This window comes from Macaca nemestrina, chromosome 12 (genome assembly GCF_043159975.1).
Source record: "Macaca nemestrina isolate mMacNem1 chromosome 12, mMacNem.hap1, whole genome shotgun sequence".
NCBI lineage: Eukaryota > Metazoa > Chordata > Mammalia > Primates > Cercopithecidae > Macaca > Macaca nemestrina.
Window position 1 is genome coordinate 51,380,737 of NC_092136.1, and position 22,170 is coordinate 51,402,906.

General features: G+C 43.3%; 1 protein-coding gene and 1 long non-coding RNA gene across 7 annotated transcripts in view; one reads left to right on the plus strand and one right to left on the minus strand.

Annotated features, from left to right (window-relative positions):
- Window positions 1–22,170, minus strand: part of LOC112427588 (uncharacterized) — a 125,627-nt gene that overhangs the window by 97,970 nt on the left and 5,487 nt on the right. For 4 of the 5 annotated variants that reach the window (XR_011610801.1, XR_011610803.1, XR_011610800.1 and 1 more), the window contains exon 2: window positions 15,804–15,942. This is a non-coding gene — a long non-coding RNA (uncharacterized lncRNA). Of the gene's footprint in view, window positions 1–15,803; window positions 15,943–16,436; window positions 17,818–22,170 lie in introns of those variants that run through there. The other variant, XR_011610804.1, reaches the window with a different exon arrangement.
- The window catches only part of LOC105486925 (RAS related 2), a 114,726-nt gene that overhangs the window by 8,446 nt on the left and 84,110 nt on the right, over window positions 1–22,170 (plus strand). Inside the window, exon 1 of one of the 2 annotated variants that reach the window (XM_011750064.2) lies at window positions 13,769–13,816. The exons of the other annotated variant lie outside the window; for it this stretch is intronic. Within the exon in view, the coding sequence (XP_011748366.1) occupies window positions 13,784–13,816 (33 nt within the window). The 5' untranslated portion in view covers window positions 13,769–13,783. Of the gene's footprint in view, window positions 1–13,768; window positions 13,817–22,170 lie in introns of those variants that run through there. 2 annotated transcript variants of the gene reach the window in all.

A 22,170-nucleotide genomic window follows, 5' to 3' on the forward strand; every position in this document is an offset into this window, starting at 1 on the left:
ATTTGATCAACTGAAGCCTTCTTCTCTCAACTCATCAAAGTCATTCTCCGTCCAGCTTTGTTCTGTTGCTGGTGATGAGCTGAGTTCCTTTGGAGGGGGAGATGCGCTCTGATTTTTTGAATTTCCAGCTTTTCTGCACTGCTTTTTCCCCATCTTTGTGGTTTTCTCTGCCTTTGGTCTTTGATGATGGTGACGTACTGATGGGGTTTTGGTGTGGGTGTCCTTTCTGTTTGTTAGTTTTCCTTCTAACAGTCAGGACCCTCAGGTTTAGGTCTGTTGGAGTTTGCTTGAGGTCCACTCTGGACCCTGTTTGCCTGGGTATCAGCAGCGGAGGCTGCAGAAGATAGAATATTGCTGAACAGCTATATTGCTATCTGATTCTTGCTCAGGAAGCTTCATCTCAGGGGTGTACCCAGCCGTGTGAGGTGTCAGTCTGCACCACTTGGGGGATGTCTCTCAGTTAGGCTACTCAGGGGTCAGGACCCACTTGAGCAGGCAGTCTGTTCGTTCTCAGATATCAACCTCCTTGCTGGGAGAATCACTGCTGTATTCAAAGCTGTCAGACAGGGACTTTTACATCTGCAGAGGTTTCTGCTGCTTTTTGTTTAGCTATTCCCTGTCCCCAGAGGTGGAGTCTACAGAGGCAGGCAGGCCTCCTTGAGCTGCGGTGGGCTACACCCAATTCGAGCTTCCCAATGGCTTTGTTCACCTACTTAAGTCTCAGCAATGGCGGGCACCCCTCCCCCAGCCTTGTGCCACCTTGCAGTTAGATCTCAGACTGCTGTGCTAGCAATGAGGGAGGCTCCCTGGGCGTGGGACCCTCCAGGCCAGGTGTGGGATATAATCCCCTGATGTGCCGTTTGCTAAGACCCTTGGTAAAGTGCAGTATTAGGGTGGGAGTTACCACATTTTCCAGGTGTTGTGTGTCTCAATTTCCCTTGGCTAAGAAAAGGAATTCCCTTCCCCCTAGCGCTTCCCAGGTGAGGTGATGCCTCACCCTGCTTCAGCTCTCACTGGTCGGGCTGCACGTGTGGAGCAACATCAACTGCCTGACACGCCCCAGTGAGATGAACCTGGTACCTCAGTTGAAAATGAAGAAATCACCCGTCTTGTATGTCACTCATGCTGGGAGCTGGAGGCCAGAGCTGTTCCTATTCAGCCATGTACATCCAGAATCTTTCCCACAGCTTATATATCATGTTACGATCTGTTGTGTATTTGCATAGCGTCCTCTACCTTTCCTTTGTGGCAACTCTCACATTTATGATTAGCCACTTCATTAATCATTTATATGATTATTATGTCTCTACATCAAGGTCCGGGCCCTGTATTCTAGTCCTCTCTCTGCCACTCACTGTGCTGCCTTGATCAAGAAGCAAGATCATTGCTTTTGTGCCAATCTCTTTTGTAAATCTTTGTTTATGTATCTGTGTCCTTAGCTGACCTCTGAGTTCCTTTGGGAAGAACTGGGCTAGAAACCAAGTCTGTCTGACTTCAGAACCTAAATTTCCTAATCTTTTTTTGTTTTTGTTTTTGAGATGGAGTTTCACTCTGTTGCCCAGGCTGGAGTGCAGTGCCACAATCTTGGCTCAGTGCAACCTCTGCCTCCCGGGTTCAAGTGATTCTCCTGCCTCAGCCTCCCAAGTAGCTGGGATTACAGGTACACACCACCACGACCAGCTAACTTTTGTGTTTTTAGTAGAGACGGGTTTCACCATGTTAGCCAGGTTGATCTTGAACTCCTGACCTCAAGTGATCCACCCACCTCCACCACCCAAAGAGCTGGGATCATAGGTGTGAGCCACCGCACCTGTTCAATTTCCTAATTCTTACAGCAGAACAAGAATTAGAAAAATGTGTAGATGAGGAAACTGAAGCCCAGAATGGCAAGTCAACTTGCCCAACATCACACAGAGCCAGAGTGAAAACTCTAGCCTTCTGGCTCCTAATCCAGGGCTTGTTCCTTCATCCCACAGCCTTCCCAGTAGCAACACCTGGCAGAAGCTAAGCAGAACTGAAAAGATTGTTCTTCTGTCTACCTTGAGTGTTGGCAGCATTATTGCTAGACTTTGTGGGGTCTCTGTACTCCAACCTCCCAACCTGAATCTTATTAGTGCTTAGCTCTGATGAGCTCTGCAGGTTATCCTCACTGGTCCAAGGCTGTACTGCTCATCAGCTCTGCAGGTGCCTTTAGGTGAGGAAGATATATCCCTGTTGGGCCCCAGAGGACCCATTTGAGTTTCAGATTATTACCTCATAGTCCTTGACTGCCATAACTTTCTTTGGAATCCATGTAGGCTCTGCTAGGTCATATGGCACCTGACAGCATATTATAAGCAGGTACCCCTCAGGTGAACAAATTGTGAAAGGCAGCTCCTCTGGGAGCCCGGTTAAAACAGCCTCCCCTCTGCCTGCTGCCTCAGCCTCAGGTAGGTGATCCTGAGTTGCCTCCTCTGCAGGTGCTTTCCTTCAGAGTACAACCCACCCCACCAGAAGCTGTGCCTGATAGTAGTTCTGAGCCCTGGAAATTCTACAACTCTTCTGGCTACTTCTCTTTATCCCGTGCAATTTGTCCAAAGCCTATTCAGGACCTACTTAGGAAGATGAGCTCTATATAACTCTGTCTGTACACCTACTATCTCACACCAACCTCCTAAATCATGGCTCTTCCCCTCCTGGAGTTCATAATCTAAGGAAAGAGACCACGAGAGAATCCAAGGTGGTTCTGGGGAACCGTCCAAATTGTATCAACTTATCTTCTCTTAGACTCAGACAGAGGCACATTATTAGGCTGTCATGGGCATAAGCCCTGACTGAGGGGTCAACATGATGGCGGGAGGTAGGGGGAGTGGAGGGACTTAGGAAGAGGTAGTGTGTAAAGGGAGCCAAGGACATAGGACTGGAGGTTAGGAGGCATCAGCCTGTTCCTCTCATGATGGGTGATCCTGGGCAGGTCTGGTCATTTTGCCAGGTCTCTCTCTGCTAGCAGAGTCTGCAAAGGGAATTGGCCCTAGTGATATCTAGGATCTCTGTCAGTGTGGACATGCCATGATGGGCTCTGTAAGGGGCTCATCAAACAAGAAGAAGAGAGTTTCCCAAAGTGTGCTATACATAGCCTGCACATATTATGTACTCAGACATCTTATGTGGTGATATGGTTTGGATCTGTGTCCCCACCCAAATCTCATTTAGAATTGTAATCCCCACGTGTTGAGGGAGGGAACTGGTGGGAGGTGAGTGGATCATGGGGGTTGTTCCCTCATGCTGTTCTCGTGATAGTGAGTTCTCACAAGAGCTGATGGTTTTGAAGTACAGCACTTTCCCCCTGCCTCCTCCTGTCACAATGTGAAGAAGGTCCTTGCTTCCCCTTCGCCTTCTGCCATGATTGTAAGTTTCCTGAGGACTCCCCAGCCATTCGGAACTGTGAGTCAATTAAACCTCTTTTCTTTATAACTTACCCAGTCTCCGGTATTCTTTATAACAGTGTGAAAACGGACTAATACACGTGGCATATAAGATGACATTAGGTGGTTAGAGAATGAACATTTTCTACTTTAATGGTTATGTATTTCTTAATAAAGTACATTATATCAAGGAAAATATAGAACAAACACTTAAGGGAGTAATATATTTTTTTTATCAGGAAATATTTTTTGTTAGACTGTTTTAAAGAAAAAATATTCAATAACTAAATGTACATGTGGCATATAAATACAGCAAAATACATGAAGATGGTATGTAAACGACTGATACTTGGGGAATGAAGATTTAGAGAATATCCCATTTTTTCCTGAGGGCTTAATCTTCTCTGTACTAATCTTTTCCGATAATGAGTACAACATTATCTGATCGTGGTTCCTTTTACACTTTGACTGACTGCTTTGAAACTCAGAACTCAATTCCAAACCCAATGTCAGAAATGTTATTGATCTTTATTATTATTATTATTATTATTATTATTGTTATTATTATTATTTTGTGATGGAGTCTCGCTCTGTCGCCCAGGCTGGAGCGCAGTGGCACGATCTGGGCTCACTGCAAGTTCCGCTTCCTGGGTTCATGCCATTCTCCTGCCTCAGCCTCCTGAGTAGCTGGAACTACAGACGCCCGCCACCACGCTCGGCTAGTAGAGAGGGGGTTTCACCGTGTTAGCCAGGATGGTCTCGATCTCCTGACCTCGTGATCCGCCCGCCTTTGCCTCCCAAAGTGCAGGGATTACAGGTGTGAGCCACTGTTATTGATCTTTATATTGGCAGGTGTGTGCTCTCCTTTGCTTTGGATCTGATTTCCTTCCCAGTTCTAAGCTATCACTGCACTATAGTCTTCCATTTTAAGCTGTGGAAAGTGGAAAGTGATGGTTTACCAATACACACAAATAACATTCAAAATTTAAGAACTATTAAGTCCTAAAGTGTACACATCTAGCGAACAGGGACTGGCATCAGCTTATCCGTCATAATTTCCAAAGCAGTTTTCATTACTCTTTCTTATATCATTTGTATCTTCATTAATAAGACTCACGGCTACCTCTTGGGACAAATAGGATCATTATATCCATGTCACAGATGGGGAAGCGGAGGCATGAATGTGACCTGCTCATGGTCACATGGGTTGACAATCAAATTTAGGTCCTCTGACTCCTGTTTTTATATTTCTTTTGCGTCACCGTAATTTGTGTTTTTGTCTTTTTAGAGTAAGATCGATAGCCCCCCTGGGTGGAAATGGAGGGGAGAGCTGCCGCCCGCGAGGTATGCCAAGGGCTCCTGAGCGCGGAGCACGTGATCCCCGCCTGCCCTGGTTCTCCTGGCACTGCTCCCCAGCGGGCGGGCTGCCAGGACCGCCTGGCCAGGGAGCCACTTCATGATGGCTCCACTGCAGCGGCACGCGGGCTCCAGCGGTCAACGCAGCTCTGGGCAGGCCCCGGTCGGGGCTAGCTGTTGCAGAGCAGCAGCTTCCGCCTGGTTGGCTTGACTTTTCACAGGTTTACAGCTTCCTAGCTCCGCGAGCATAGCCTGCTAGCACCCCTCATCAGCGGCGCCGGCGGCACCCGGGTGCCCGCGCGGTGCCCCGGCATGTTCCAGCTCAGTGCCCTTCCAGAGCCACGCATCCGAGCGCGTCGCCCCGGGCCTGCTGGGCAGAGGCTGGGGCGAGCGCTCCGCTAGGGAGAGGGCTGTCTGCTGGCGCCCGTCCGCACGCCAGCCTGCCCGTCCTCGAATTGGTCCAACCCGTTTCTTTCCTCTGCCCTTCTCTCCTGACTGTCACCTGCGCACTTTGCTCTCAGAGCGAAAGTCTTTCACTTAGTTCTGATTTCCCCAAGCACGGGGCTGTGGCAGATTTTGGGAATTCTGGCAATAGTTTCCTAGGCACACAGTGTGATTTTCTTAAAAAAATAAAATAAAATAAATAAAAGCAGGGGAGGAAATCTCCTCCTCTCCCCACCTCTTTAATTAGGCAAACAAAGTACTCAAGGTAGGAAAACACGAATAAAGCAGAATAGTATAAAGGAAAAATACAAAAATTTCTTGTAACTATCCCTGCTTTGCAACCCAAGAGCAACTGTTGTTACCATGTTAGTATCTGTCCCTTCAGTATTTTACGCCTATGATAGTATGCTTTATTCTCTGTACAAAAGAAAGGGTGTCACGTTGTAGTTACTATTTCTTTTTCTTAGCAGTAAATCATGAACATTTTCTGTATCAACCAATATTCTTTTACAATACGATTTTTTTGTTTGTTCTGTTTTTTGCGACCGCGTCTTGCTCTGTCGCCCAGGCTGCAGTGCAGTGGCGTGATCTTGGCTCACTGCAACCTCTGCCTCCCAGGTTGAAGCGATTCTCCTGCCTCAGCCTCCTGAGTAGCTGGGATTACAGGTGCGTGCCATGAAGCCCAGCTAATTTTTGTATTTTTAGTAGAGACATGGTTTCACCATGTTGGCCAGGCTGGTCTTGAACTCCTAGCCTCAAGTGATCTGCCCGCCTCAGCCTCTCAAAGTGCTAAGATTACAGGCGTGAGCTACTGTGCCCGGTCTACAATATGATTTTTCAATGGTTGTACAGCATCCCATTCTATGGATATATCATTATTTATTTAACCAATATTCTGTTGTTTGACATTTAAGTAGTTTCCATTTTTTTCTACTACAACAATGCTATAATAAGGATTCAAGAATGTACATTTTTGTGCCTTATCTCTGATTATATTCTTAAAATGAATACTTGGAAACCAGTATTGCAGAGTCAGTAATACACACGTACTTAACGCTTTATCCCAGGAGTTCCACAGTGGTTTTAAAACAAAATTGTTATTTAATATAAAAACAACATTACAGCAACAATAATGAATTCTTCAAAAGAAATATCCACAAAATCCTTCTCTAACAAATTGATGGTTTTTATTTGTTCATGTTCCTGTCCCTGTCTATAGGCAAAGATAATTTTTACAGTTATGCTAGACTATTATGGTTCCCAGGAATGCCTACTCACACTGGCTACAGGGTCTGATTGAAACCATTTAGCCAAAAGAGGCTGGAGTCCAGGGAAGCCTGTAGGACTGGACCTAGAAAGCATTCTGAATCTAAGGCTGCTCTCCAGAATTCTTGATCCTCACTTTAACACTGCTATTTACCTAAGTTAGCAACTCTTTGGGCTTTCCTTTCTTTCTGCGTCTACCTCTGTCTCTCCGTTCACCTGGCTGACTTCTTCATGCTGTACTCTGTATCTTTTCTCAGCATAATACTTTCTGGTTCCTTATAACACATGAGTTCATAGCCTCTCATGGCCCTTGCTTGATGACATAGTCTACATTTTGTTTTTGTTTTAAGACACAGGGTCTCACTCTGTTGCCCAGGCTGCTGGTAAGCAGTGACATGATTATAGCCAATTTTTATTTTGTTTTATTTTATCTATTTTTTTGAGATGGAGTCTCACTCTGTCACCCAGGCTGGAGTGCATTGGTGCGATCTCAGCTCACTGCAACCTCTGCCTCCTGGTTTCAAGTGATTCTCATTCCTCAGCCTCCTGAGTAGCTGGGATTACAGGCACCCACCACCACTCCTAGGTAATTTTTGTATTTTTAGTTGAGATGGGGTTTCACCATGTTGGCCAGGCTAGTCTCGAACTCCTGACATCAGGTGATCCACCTACTTCGGCCTCCCAGAATGCTGGGATTACAGATGTGAGCCACCGTGTCCAGCCTAATTTTTATTTTTTATTTTATAGAGATGGGGTGTCATTATATTGCCCAGGCTGGTCTGGAACTCCTGGCCTCAAGCAATCGTCCCATCTCAACCTCCCAAAGTACTGGGATTAAAGATGTGAGCCACTGTGCCCAGTAGTTCTCTATTTTTTTTTTTTTTTTGAGACAAGGTTTTGCTGTCTCCCAAACTGAAGTGCAGTGGCACAATCATGCCACACTGCAGCCTCAAACGATCCTCCTACCTCAACCTTCAGAGTAGCTGGGACTACAGGTGCATGCCACCATGCCCAGCTAATTTATTTATTTATTGTAAAGACGAGGTTTCATTATGTTGTCCAGGCTGGTCTCCAACTCCTGGCCTCAAAAGATCCTCCTGCCACAGCCTCCCAAAGTGCTGGGATTACAGGGATGAGCCACTATGCCTGACCGTTCTGTGTATTCTTTAAACTTGGCTCCTGATGCGATTTGCCTGATTCTTTTGGTATGCTACCAATTCTGATTCTAAAGGATGAGAATCTTACTGGCCCAATTCACCCCTGTTTGAGCAAAGAGTTTTGCAATAAGCATTGCAAAGGATGTTGGGTACTCTGGATCAGATGTCCACCCCTGAGCCAATCAGCTGTGTGGAGTGGAGGTGGTCATTGAGCCACACAGCACAGAACATGTTTACAGCTGCTCTGCTCATCAGGTGCAGTGGGTGATTCAGTTCTTTAAAGGTGACAGTGGCCATTGCAGATAGCTGAGTTTGTATGCATAGTACATAACAGATACAATTACTCATTCTAGGGTTTTAATTACTATTATGTCATAAACATATAATAGCTTCATAATTATTTATGTCACTACAGGCATAGTGGCATAGTAGTTCACCTAGTGGATAGACTGTAATTTATTTAAGCAATCTCCTATACATAGACATTTAGATTTAGTTATTTCTTTAAACCAGTTTGGAAAATTCTGTAATAACTTTCTCTCTCTCTCTCTCTCTATATATATATATATATAACACACACGCACATATATATGTATATATATTTACTTCTAGATTTTTCTCTTAGGGATATATCAATAAATATATCAATAAATAATTATATAAGCTGCAAGGAAAGAAAACTTCTTAAAATTGCTTTTAAAATAAAAGGTTATTTTTCTCATATAACAAGAGATTCAGAGGTGGGTGGATGTTGGCTTTGGTTCTCTTAACCATTTTCTCATGTTTATGTTCTCAAAGTGGCTGCTGAAGTTGCAGTTGTAACATCAGCATTCATGGCAGAAAGAGGTAGAGATAATGCCAGTCAGGTCTACCTTTTTGTTTTTATCATCCTCAAATCACCTCCAGTGGATACAGACTTAATGTCTCATTTGACTAGAATTGTGCTACATGGCCACCTCTACTTGTAAGGGAGACTAGGAAAATAAACATTGTTCCAGTCTCGTCCCTGGAAGGCAGCAAAGGAGAAAACAGTTGGTAAGGTATATTAAGCCAGCCTTCTTGGCGATCCACAAGGGCTTCTTAAATGTGTTGAAGCTGCAGAAACCTTTCAGCAAACAAAATCTTGCCTGGAAGCCTATTTGGAAAAGGTGATGAAAGTAGAGTTGCTCTGGTTGAAGTGGGGGTAGGAAGCTGAGAGCTTTATGTGGTTGGCATCCCTGAATATCACCCAGTAGTTGATAAATATTTCCTGCTTTTCAGCTGTCCAGCATCCATATCGTCCTGCAACTAGTACCCAAGTCTTCTGCTTGAGGGTTCCCCATATGTCTGTAGACTTGAGAGGCAGTTCCCATCACCCATTAGGAAACCAGAGACCCAGAGTCTTCACCCTCATCTCCTGCTTCCTTGAAAAGCCTGAGGCATGTGATTTAGGTTCAGTCAGTCAGACATCCTTTCTTATGAATCACGGGCATATGAAGGTTTGGGGGTGATTGAAGGTCATTTTCCTCCAGCAGCAGTGCCACATGCACCTAACTGTTCTTGCTCTGTGACCTGTAGTGTGGTTCCAGCTGCCTAGCCCTCCGGAATTCTTTTGTTTCCTGCCTATTTTCAGAACCTGGTTTTGTAGCTTCCCATGGATTCTGTGAGTGTCCAAGTTTTCCCTGTGGATTGCCCTTTTGCTTAAGGTAATCAGGGTTAGTTTTTCTTGCTTATAGCCCCAAACCTTGGTTAATGCATATTCCTACTATCAGTTCCACAGACAATTCTGTAGCACTTCTCAGCTTGCCAGAAGCATAGTTTAAAATCTGCTGTCTTGGGATAAATCTCTTGGAATGGAATTAAGGAACAAAGGTACAAATAGTTTAAAGTTTCTTGATAATTATTGCCAAATACTGGTCCAAAAGTGTTGTACAAATTTACCTAACCACAAGCATTGGGTATTATCATTGTTTTACTTTTTGCTAGAATAATGGCAGGGAAAAGGTTCTTATTAATGTTTTAATTGCATATGTCTGAAAATAAGAAGCTAAGCATTTTTCCTTATGTTGACATTTTTCAGCTTATGGAAAATATGTTTACTCAGGCTTTAATTCTTCTTTTTATGATATGAACTTTATACGATATAAATATTTATTCTTTGCTTTACTGCAATTTTTAAATTTTTATCTTGTACTTTTTTTTTGTTCAGAAGCTTCGCTTTTTTTTTTAGACCAGGTCGGGCATGGTGGCTCACACCTGTAATCCCAGCACTTTGGGAGGCCAAGGTGGGTGGATCACCTAAGATCTGGAGTTCGAGACTAGCCTGGCCAACATGGTGAAACCCCATCTCTATTAAAAATACAAAAATTAGCCAGGCCTGGTGGCAGGCGCCTGTAATCCCAGCAATTTGGGAGACTGAGACAGGACAATCACTTGAACCCAGGAGGTGGAGGTTGCAGTGAGCAGAGACCATGCCACTGCACTCCAGCCTGGGCAACAAAAGCAAAACTCCATCTCAGAAAAAAAAGAGAGAGAGAGAGATGAGGTCTCACTATGTTGCCCAGGCTGGTCTAGAAATTCTAGGCTCAAGCAATCCTCCCACCTCACCACTGCCCCCCATCAATCTCCTGTCCCTGCCACCCAGTAGTTGGGATTACAAGCATGTACCACTATAATAAAAATCTTTTCCTTCATGATTTCTTCTTTGCTTTAATGCTTTAAAAGTTACCATTCCTTCAAAGATCTGATAAATAGTAAATTCAATTTCCTGCAGTTTTTCTGTGATTTGGCTTTTCTATGTTTAACTCTTTAATATGTCTAAGATATATTTTTGTTTATGGTATAGAGGTATGAATCTAAATTATTACTGGCTTTTAGATTCATATGCTTTTGTGAATACCGAAACACCCAGGCTTATTGGGTGTTTTTGTTTGGCTTTGTTTTGGGTTCTTGTAATGCAAAGAAAATTTCCCAGGGAGCCATGCCTTGTTATTCAGAGAAATGTGAGTAAAATGGAAAAAGAAACTTTTAGATAGAAACAAAGACAGAAAGAGAGAACAATTGGAACAGAGACAGAAAAGCTGAGATATAGACTAAAATAGAAACAAAGAGAAGTGAAGGATCAAAGAGCAACAAGCCAAGGGAGGGAGACCAAGATCTAGAGGAGAGGGCTTTGTGTCGAGGCTTGGAACTTGGATTGCTGACCACTGAGGCTGTGGAACTGAGGCTGAGGTGATGTTTAGGGGCAGTAGTGGAGGATCTCTCTTGGCCCCACTGCCCGAATCCAGTTTTAGACTGTCCCTGGATCTGGAGAGGCCCCATATACCATTGGGTGACTGCAGTTTCCCCATTATTCTCCAGCTGGCTCAAGGTCTGGAGGATCTCAAGGCTCGGAGAAAAATATCTTTCCTCTGCCCTCTCCTTAGTCCTCCTTCTTTCCAGTTTGTCTTCAGCCCGGCATTCTAGGAAGGACAAGATCCTTAATACCAGCAATTTGGGAGACTGAAATGGCCATAGGTGGGGCTGTAGAGTCCAACTATCTCAGCCTAGCTCTGAAGCCCCATTCTCCCACCCCACATTACTTCCATCCCAGTCTGTTTCTTGGAGCTTAGCCCCCTAAATCTCTCCCAGTGTTCCAGCCAGCACCCTTTCTTCACTGTTACCTGTAGCCATTAGCTGAAGACTTTTGGATTTCATGTATGAAGATGAAAAATCATTTATTGAACACCTACCATAAGTGAGGCACTGGATTAGGTTCTCAATATAATTAACTAGCTTAATTCTCACAATGGCCTTATGAGCTGTTATCCTTATCAGAGGGGTTAAGTAATTGTGCCCATCAATAAAGGGTAGATCTGGGATTCAAACCTTGGGCCTAATTCCAAATCTTATACCCTGCATCAGGCTGTTAGGCTTATAAAACATCTCCACTAGAAATTGTCTTCCCTAGAATGCCTTCCTCTTGATCTCTGCCTATCTAGGTGACATATTCCCATCACTCTACTGTACAGGGCTATTCTTCTACTTCTGATTGCCTGTAGCTGAGGCTTCATTTGACACGGGGACCTTATTTATAGCCTGTCTCCTATGCTTACCTAAATATCATGGTATTTTTGTCTTGTCTCCTCAACTGAGTTATAACCTAGCACTGTGTATTTTACTTCTTTGGACTTCCTGCATTGCCTCGCACTATGCGGCCACCTGTTGGCTCATTCATTCACTCACCAAATATTTTCTGAGAAACCTCTATGTGCCAGGCACTGAGCCAGGGGCTACAAAGGCAAAATAATCTGTACTTTCAAGAACTTTCAGCTTAGTGCACATACAATGTGTTTACTAGATGTTTGTCAAAAATATTTTCCAAACCAGTTTTGATAGATTCCCTCCCTGTAATATGGCATTGTCATGCTGCAGTCACAGAAAGATGTGGACCCTATGCTCTGGCTCTGGCATGAAAATCTGTACAAAGGGGACAAAGACCAAATGGCTGTCCTTCCTGCTTACTAGAGTACTTTCAGGCCTGGACCCTGGGCGATGACCCCTTATTCAATGCTCTTATCACCTCTTACCAAGGTCTGAATCTTTAATAGATAGCACTGAGGGGATGTTGGTACATATCTTGCCTTGGGGTCAGATAGACCTGGAATTTATGTTCTGCCTAAGTGACCTTCAGCCAGTCCCTTCAGCTCTCCAGCCTTAGTCTCCTCACCTATAACATGTACATACTAATCTCATAGCAAGTTCACAGGATAGGTAAGATGTTATTTATAATGAGAGCTTCCAAGTCCCCAACTATGACTTTGGGCTCTTCAACAACTTACCTGTCTTTTATTCTTTCTACCTCTCTGATTAATTAACACATTATCTAAACCTTTTAAAGCTCTAGGTGACTGTTGGTACACATTTGTTGGACATATTGCAATCTGTAGTTTTGCAGTTCGTAGTTACATCTAACTTTACACAAATAAATGTTTCTGAAATGACTCAAAATAACTTTCTGAATATAAAATCTTTTTTCCACATTCATTTTTTAAGTTTCAATTAAGTCATTTTTTCTGAATAGGCTAATTGACTCACATAGCTCACAATTCAAAAGGCACCAAAGGGTTTATATAAGAAAAGTTTCCCGGCCAGGCGCGGTGGCTCACGCTTGTATTCCCAGCACTTTGGGAGGCAGAGGCGGGTGGATCACGAGGTCAGGAGATCGAGACCATCCTGGCTAACACAGTGAAACCCCGTCTCTACTAAAAATACAAAAAATTAGCCAGGCATGGTGACGGGTGCCTGTAGTCCCAGCTACTAGGGAGGCTGAGGCAGAAGAATGGTGTGAACCCAGGAGGCGGAGCTTCCAGTGAGCTGAGATTATGCCACTGCACTCCAGCCTGGGTGACAGAGCAAGACTCCGTCTCCAAAAAAAAAAAAAAAAGGAGTGTTTCCTAGTTTCTTGTTTATTCTTCCAGAAAGAAAATCTGCGATTACAATCAAATACATGTTTGTTTATGCTCCCCCCTTTCCACAAATGGTAGTGTATCACACATGCTGTTTGGTATCTTGTTTTTTCATTTAAATAAATCTTGAAGATTGTTCTAAGTTAGTAGGCATTTTTTTTTTCTACATAGTATCTCATTGTATCAATGAATTTTGATTTATTTAACCAGTTCCCTATTAATGGGATTTAAATTGTGTCAGTCTCTTGCTATCACAAATAGTGATTCAGTGAATAATCTTATATGTTATTTTGCACACGTGTGAATATACTTGTTAAAATTGTTACTAGAATTAGATTTGCCGGGTCAAAGGGCATGTGAATTTGTAACGCTGCTAGACATTGCCCATTCCCAGGGACTATTTATATCTTGATTGAGATTCCTCCAGAAAAACATATCTCTGTGACAATGATTCTAGTGCAGGTAGTATATTTGGGAGGTGCAGGGAACACCAGAAAGCTGCGGGAGAGGGAATGACGCAGGGATGGGAAGGCCTCCATTAAAGGGATGTGTTATTAAGCCAGATACTACAGTGAGTAATTCTGAGAAACGGTGCAAAATACTTACTTCAGGGTTTTCCTAATCAAAGGTGAAGCAGGTGAAACTCCCAGGACTCATAGGATGAAAGCTGCTCTGGGATGTGGAAGTGTGAATTGGGATAATACCCTGGCCTGGCCTGCTGGTGCCCAGCATGGACTTCTACAGTTCAGGAAAAAACCCTCAGGTAAACAGAAAAAATTCCATGAGGCACTGGGCCACTGAGGAAAATGAAAGGTCCTAGGATATGGGCTGAGCTCAATCAGCAATAAATGAAAGTGTCTTTCCCCAGACTTTCACTCAACAATGTTACCAAATATTTCATCTTGCCAATTTTGTAGGGGGAAAAAAGTACTTATAAAACAAAAAGTAGTAACTCCAGATAGTTTCAATTTTCATACATTACAATTCACATCAACTTTTAAAATTATTTAAGCCGGGTGCGGTGGCTCACGCCTATAATCCTAGCACTTTGGGAGGCCAAGGTGGACAGATGACCTGAGGTCAGGAGTTCAAAACCAGCCTAGCCAACATGGTGAAACCCCATCTCTACTAAAAATAAAAAAATTAACTGGGCTTCATGGCATACTCCTGTAATCCCAGCTACTTGGGAGGCTGAGGCAGGAGAAATGCTTGAACCTGGAAGACGGAGGTTGAGAGCATGCCACTGCACTCCAGCATGGGCAACAAAGCGAGACTCCGTCTCAAAAAAAAAAAAAAAAATTAAACTCATATTTAATACTTTCCTAATAAAGAAGTGTTACATGTTCTAGAAAATCGTCATACTCTCATCCCACCCTGTGAGTAGGTGTTATTGTTATTTTCCTTTTAAAAACCTAAAGAGAGGAATGAAATACTAAAGGAGTTTAGTGATCTACCCCAAACTAGTCAATTTGTCTGTGGTGGGGATGGATTTTATTACTTTAAAACCCATGCATATTCTGTTATGCCAAGCTACCCTTTCAAAAAACTTTTCTATTCCAAGTGGGATAAAACATAACAGCCACTTAACCTGTTTCTTAATCTATGAAACAAAGGGTAGAGAACCTCTATTGTTAGTGTCCACCAGCATTCATTTGCCATTTTCTAAAAGCACCTTTATGTATCCCTCACCCATTTTCAGTCTGGATAGCTCATGTGGAGTTAACCTCACCTGCATCTCCAGGTACCTCTGGAGTACTTATGGAAACTTCTGACCCAAGCCTGGCTGATGAGAACATCACAACAGTTGTTGGCTCAGGGACATGGGCATTCAGCTCAAATCCGTTCAGTTGGAGCAATGAGAATCAATTCCAGGTCTTATTTTATTTGTTTTTTGAATGGTGTGGAAAAAACCAGGAGAGATAAAATCTCTTTGTTTTCTTCAGAAACTGCTTAGAGAAGTGGTTCTCAAAATGTGGCCCTTGGGAATTTGCTAGAAATGAAAATTCTCAGTTGTTACCTAAGTCCTGCTGAATTAGGGACTCCAGGGGTGGGGCCCAGCAATCTGTGCTTTAACAAGGCCTCCAGGTGATTCTGAATCATGCTCTTTGAGAAACACTGTGTTAGGGAAAAGAATGTAAGTGGAGTCATCTTGCCAATACCAGAGGAAACCCCCGCTTATAACTAGAGCCATGCAGAACACAGCTGAGAGATACAGAGTCCTGAAGATATCATTTGAGTCTCTGAGTCTAGTAGTGCTTGAACTTAAATTGACTGTTACATCATTTAGCTATATGAACCAATAACCTTTTCTTGTTTTAACAGGTTGAGTATCCCTTACCCAAAATGACTGGAACCAGAAGTGTTTCAGATTTCAGATGTTTTCAGTTTCTGGAGTATTTGCATTCTATTTACCGGCTGAGCATCCCTAATTGGAAAATCTGAAATCTGAAATGCTCCAATGAGCATTTCCTTTGAACATCATGTTGGTGTTCCAAAAATTTCAGATTTTGAAGCATTTCAGATTTGGGATTTTCAGATTAGGAATACTCAGCCTGCATTTCAGTTTGAGTTGGCTTTGTCACTGGCAACCAAACAAGATCTGGCTGTCAAGAGCAACACTTATTCTCCTAATGTTTCCAAGTGGAGAGATTTTCTTTGCGCAGTGGTTCTCAAAGTGTGGTCCCTAGATAACCATCTCATGTGGGAACCTGTTTAAAAACACAGTTTATCAGGCCCTACTGCATACTTACTGAATCAGGGTTCTGGGAGTGGACGCCAGCAATCTGTGGTATAACAAGCTCACCAGGTGACTCTGATGCTTACTAAAATTTGAAGATCACTAGAGCAGAATTCCTGGCCTCTCTTTCTGCCCCTTATTCATTCTTCTCCCTGAAGAAGACACGAATTATCTAATTAGTAAGTCTGGCAATGGTGAGTTTAATGCCTTCTCTTTTTTCTCTTTGGGAGCCAGCCTCATTAAAGGGGACAGTTATTCTGTTCCTCTATGTGCCACACAGAGGCAGATCCCCATAAGATGAGGCCTGCAGTCTTTCCAGCACTGCCTGTAATTAGGTGGGAAGTTTATTCTGGGAACAGTGTAAGCAAGCCCATTTGACGTCACATCGAAACCATATCTTCCAGTCTAGCTCTTATCAGTCATAAAGCTGACATATTGATCCCCATCTGTTGGTTTTCTGTGCCCTGTTTCTCAGTTGGTTCAGAACTTGAGTGAAAAGAGAGTTGTTATTCAGTGAGCCCCTAGTGCCTGACTAATACAAGCAATCTCTCAGTCCCTTCCCCTTCTAATATTCTAGGATGCCATGTCCCACCCTCTCTACAGGGATCCTGAATGCTCTCGTGAAGAAAACCTTGTTTGTTCTCACCAGATCACTGATGTTGCATCTGTGGGAGTCAGAAGTATCCCTTGCCCCATGGGCACAGGAGGGAAGATTGCAATCACAAAGCATTTCCTTTCTGTTCTCTCCTGAAACAGTGTAATTCTGTGAGTCAGGAACGGGGCTGCCCCACTGCATTTTAAAAAGCTTCCTAAGAGCTGTCTACCTTCTCTAATTATCAGGTTCTGCCAGCTGTCTAACCTAAATCTATATGGCTACTCTTAAAGCTATGCCGATTGTTCTGGAGGTTAGAAATGTCTTAGCCTGTGTTTGAAAAAAATAGGACTTCCCTCTTCCCCTTTCCACTATGTTGTTCTTTCCTAAGTTCTTCATGAATCTTTTTTTTTGACACCAAGTCTCACTGTCGCTCAGGCTGCAATGTAGTGGCACAATCTTGGCTCACTGCAACCTCTGCCTCCTGGGTTCAGGCGATTCTCCTGCCTCAGCCTCTGAAGTAGCTGGGATTACAGATGCCCGCCACCACGCCCAGCTAATTGTATTTTTAGTAGAGACGGGGTTTCACTATATTGGCTAAGCTGGTCTCTAACTCCTGACCTCAAGTGATCCACCCGCTTCGGCCTCCCAAATTGCTGGGATTACAAGCATGAGCCACTGCGCCCGGCCCTTCATGAATCTTTAAAAGAGTGATAGTCATGGTCCTGGTAAAAAGTGTGGATTAAAGAAAGACCTGTTTGGAGCTCCAAAAACCAGGCCTGGGTGCTACCGGGAACTCGATTTTCAGAGCTTAGTCCCCTCCGAGCAGTAGGTATGCCTCTCTTTGGAAAGCTGCTGTAGAGAAGAAAGGGAAAAACAGCCATCACAATTCTCCTGAGTGACAGAAGGTTACATAGGTTTTTTTTGTATATTAACCCTCATTTTCAGTTTTCCTGGAATAGTTAATTCTTCCTTTCAGATGATCTAACTCCCATACCTTTTTACATAAATAGATCATATGTGTATAATCTGGCTCCCACTTTGTCCATATAATTAACAAATATTCACAAATATAATTTTATATTTTTCTCATTAAAAAGAAATAAAAGGTCAGGCATGGTGGCTCATGACTGTAATCCCAGTACTTTGGGGGGCCAAGGCGGGAAGATCACTTGAGGAGTTTGAGCAGCTGGGCAACATAGCAAGTCCCTGTCTCTACAAAAAAATTTAAAAATTAGCCAGATAAAGTGTCACATGCCTGTAGTCCCAGCTACTTGGGAGGCTGCGGTGGGAGGATGGCTTAAACCCAGGAGTTCAATGCAGTGAGCCATGATTACACCACTACACTCCAGCCTGGGCAACAGAGTGAGACTCTGTCAAAAAGAGAAAGAAAGGGCACGGGGGAAAGAGAAAGAGAGAGAGAGAGAGAGAGAGAGAGAGAGAGAGAGAGAGAGAGAGAAAGAGATGAGATTGCATTTCATTAAAATTAAAAAGATGCACATCCAAGAACATTATCAAGAGAGTAAAAAGACAAGCCATAGGATGGGAGAATATGTTTGCAAATCACATATCTGATAAAGGTTTAATATCTAGAATATATAAATAACTCCTACAACTCAACAACAAAAAGACAAACAATCTGATTAAAAACTAGGCAAAGGACTTGAATAGACATTTTTCCAAAGAAGATATGCAAATGGCAAATAAACCTGTGAAAAGATGTTCAACATCATTAGTCATTAGGGAACTGCGAGTCAAAATTACAGTGATATATCACTTCACACCTACTAGGACGGCTATAATAAAAAAATGAAAAATAACAAGTGTTGACAAGGATGTGAAGAAATTAAAACCTTCATACATTGCTAGTGGGAATGTAAAATGATGCAGCTGCTGTGGAAAACAGCGTGTCAGTTCCTCAAAAAATTAAATATAGAATTACCATATGATCCAGCAATTCCACGATTAGGCATATACTTGACAACAAGAATTCAAACAGGTACTTGTGTTCATAGCGGCATTTATTCTTAAGAGCCAAAAAATAGAAAAAACCCAAATGTTCTTCAACAGTTAAATGAATAAATAGTGTCATATCTATACAAAGGAATATTATCCAGCCATAACAAGGAATGAAGTATGAATATGTGCTACAACATGGATAAACTTTGAAACATTATGCTAAACAAAATAAACCAGACACCAAAAGACAAATATCGTATGATTCTAGTTATATGTAATGTCTAGAATAGGAAAACTCATAGAGACAGAAAGTAGATTAGAGCTTTCCAGGGGCTGGAGGTAGAAGAGAATGGGGAATTACTTTAAAAAAAGATGCAAAATACAAAAAGTAGAAAATAAAACTCATCTGTGATCTCACTCTCTAGGATAACTGAGTATCCTGCCAGTCTTTATCTTTTAAAAAAAATCTATGCAGAGTGACTAAGTAAAAGCTTGGACTTCCTGGGTTCAATATGCACTCTGTCATTTAGTAGCTATAGGACATCTCTGTGCTGCAGCTTTTTTGTATGATACAAATAATAACTGAACCCACTCAGATGGTTGATGGATTAAACTGGATAATGTTTTGAATGGTTAGCACAATGCTGGGTTCCTAGTAAGTGCTCAATAAATGAGAGTTTATGTATTAATATATATCAGTATCTATCTATCTTTGTAATTGTAATTACACTGGATATACTGGTTTGTTTGTTTGTTTGTTTGTTTTGAGATGGAGTTTCACTCTTGTTGCCCAGGGTGGAGTGCAATGGCGTGACCTCGGCTCACTGCAGCCTCCACCCCCTGAGTTCAAGGGATTCTCCTGCCTCAGCCTCCCAAGTAGCTGGGATTACAGGCATGTGCCACCACATCCTGCTAATTTTATATTTTTAGTAGAGACAGGGTTTCTCCATGTTGGCCACGATGGTCTCGAACTCCCGACCTCAGGCGATCTGCCGGTCTCGGCCTCCCAAAGTGCTGGGATTACAGGCGCGAGCCACCACTCCTGGCCTATACTGGATATACTGTTTTGTATCCTACTGTATTTTCCTTTTGGGTGGTTATAACAAAATATCTTATTTCCTTCTTTCTTTCTTTCTTTCTTTCTTTTTTTTTTTTTTTGCGATGGAGTCTCACTCTATTCCCCAGGCTGGAGTGCAATGGTGTGATCTCAGCTCACCGCATGCAACCTCTGCTTCCTGGGTTCAAGCAATTCTCCTGTCTCAGCCTCCCGAGTAGCTGGGATTACAGGCACCCGCCATCATGCCTGGCTAATTTTTGTATTTTTGTAGAGATGGGGTTTCACCATGTTGGCCAGGCAGGTCTTGAACTCCTGACCTCAGGTGATCTGCCTGCCTCGGCCTCCCAAAGTGCTGGGATTACAGGCATGGGACACCACGCCCGGCCCAAAATATCTTATTTCTAGTAACTGGCCAGTGGATAAAAATAAATGTATCTTAGACTGAGTAATAGATAAGCAACATAAATGTATTTCTCACAGTTCTGGAGGCTGGGAAGTCCAGACCAAAATGCTAGCAGGTTTCATGTCTGGTGAGGGCTCTCTGCTTTACAGATGGTGCCTTTTATGGGTCCCTACGTGGTACAAGAAGCAAACAGGCTTCCTCAAGCCTCTTTTATAAGGGTACTGTGATGGTTAATACTGTCAGCTTGATTGGATTGAAGGATACAAAGTATTGATCCTGGGTGTGTCTGTGAGGGTGTTGCCAAGGGAGATTAACATTCTGAGTCAGTGGGCTGGGAAAGGCAGACTCACCCTTAATCTAGATAGGCACAATCAAATCAGCTGCCAGCGAGGCTAGAATATAAGCAGGCAGAAAAATGTGAAAAGAGAGACTGGCCTAGCCTTCCAGCCTACATTTTTCTCCCTTGCTGGATGGTTCCTGCCCTTGAACATCAGACTCTTAAGTTCTTCAGTTTTGGGACTCGGACGGGCTCTCCTTGCTCCTCAGCCTGCAGGCGGCCTATTGTGGGACCTTGTGATCGTGTGAGTTAATATTTAATAAACTCTCCTTTATATATATTTCATTAATTCTGTCCCTCTAGAGAAGCCTAATAGAGGCACTAATCCCATTCATGAGGGCAGAGCCCTGTCAACCTCCTAAAGGTCCCATCTTTTAATGTTATTACGTTTAGAATTGAGTCTTAACATATGAAGTTTGGTGGGGGGGATTAGACCATAGCACATACACTTCTCATTTTCCTATATAAGTAAAAATTATTTTTAATGGCCACATAGTAGCCATTGCATCATTGATTTAACCAAGTCCCTGTTGTTGAATATTTAGGGATTTTTCAATTTTTCATTATTTAAAAAATGCTATGGTGAGACTGGGTGTGGTGGCTCACAATGCAATCCCAGCAGTTTGGGAGGTCAAGGCGGGCGGATAACCTGAGGTCAGGAGTTTGAGACTAGCCTGGTCGACATGGCGAAACCCTGTCTCTACTAAAAATACAAAAGTTACGTGGGCATGGTGGGGCGCACCTGTAGTCCCAGCTGTTCTGGAGGCTGAGGCACGAGAATCACTTCAACCAGGGAGGTAGAGGTTGCAGTGAGCCAAGATCGCGCCACTGCACTCCAGCCTGGGTGACAGAGTGAGACTCTGTCTCAAAAAAAAAAAAAAAGCAATGGTGGATATCTTTGATTCTTTCTGTTAGCCATGCAGAAGAAGAGAGGTATGATTTTTGGCCCTGCTCTGCCTTCTGGGCTCTTGGGTTCCTAAGACAGTGTGCTACATTGAGATGGATCTCAAGGTGGGAAACAGAAATCTAAGTTCCAGTCATGCTTCTGCTCTCTTTCCAGGTGATGCTGGGGACTCCTCTTCTTTCTGTGGGCCTTTGTTTCCCCATGTGTGAAAGGAGAGCTTTAGAGGGAATGAACTCAAGATGCCTTTTCTGTTCTAAGGCTCAGTGATTCTTAGATCATCCTCTACTAAGCTGTGGATTTCTCCAGCTCCATTATGGCCTTCCTCAGGGCTGTGTGTGTGTGCACACGCTTGAGTGTGTGTTTCAATTTCTATTCTTAGCAACATGATCTTTAAACAAGGAATAGATTTGTGCTTCTGTCTCATCTCAGATGCATGCAGCTCCTGCTGGGCTGTTTCATTCTCTGCCAGCCATTCATTCACATTAAAAGCAATGGCTCATTAAGGAAATAAGTGTATGATGCTCCTTCATCACCCATGATAAGTATTGCAGGCTGTGATCTGGGGGTTTGGCCTTCTTTGGCCACTAGGTCTTGGCTCTGTCTGTTGTAGCTACAGATGAGGTCAGGGGAATCTTGATTTCAGCATCTCCCTCTCCACTCTACCCTCAGATCCTGTCTCCGGGATGGGCCAGGGATGCTGTTTGGTCAATATTGGTTTGTAAAGATGATGAGTAACCAACAGTCCAGATGAGATGGTCACTGTTTGTCCTGAAATAAAGAGTGGACAGGGATGAGTACCCTCCTCTAAGAGTTCTTGCTGTGGTGGTGTCTCAGAGTCACTTTATTTTATTTTTAGACAGAGTTTCGCTCTTGTTGCCCAGGCTAGAGTGCAATGGTGTGATCTCGACTCACTGCAACCTCCACCTCCCAGGTTCAAGCAATTCTATTGCCTCAGCCTCCCGAGTAGCTGGGATTACAGGCATGTGCCATCACGCCCAGCTAATTTTGTATTTTTAGTAGAGATGGGGTTTCCCCATGTTGGTCAGGCTGGTCTCGAACTCCCAACCTCAGGTGACCCACCCGCCTTGGCCTCCCAAAAAGTACTGGGATTACAGGCATGAGCCACCA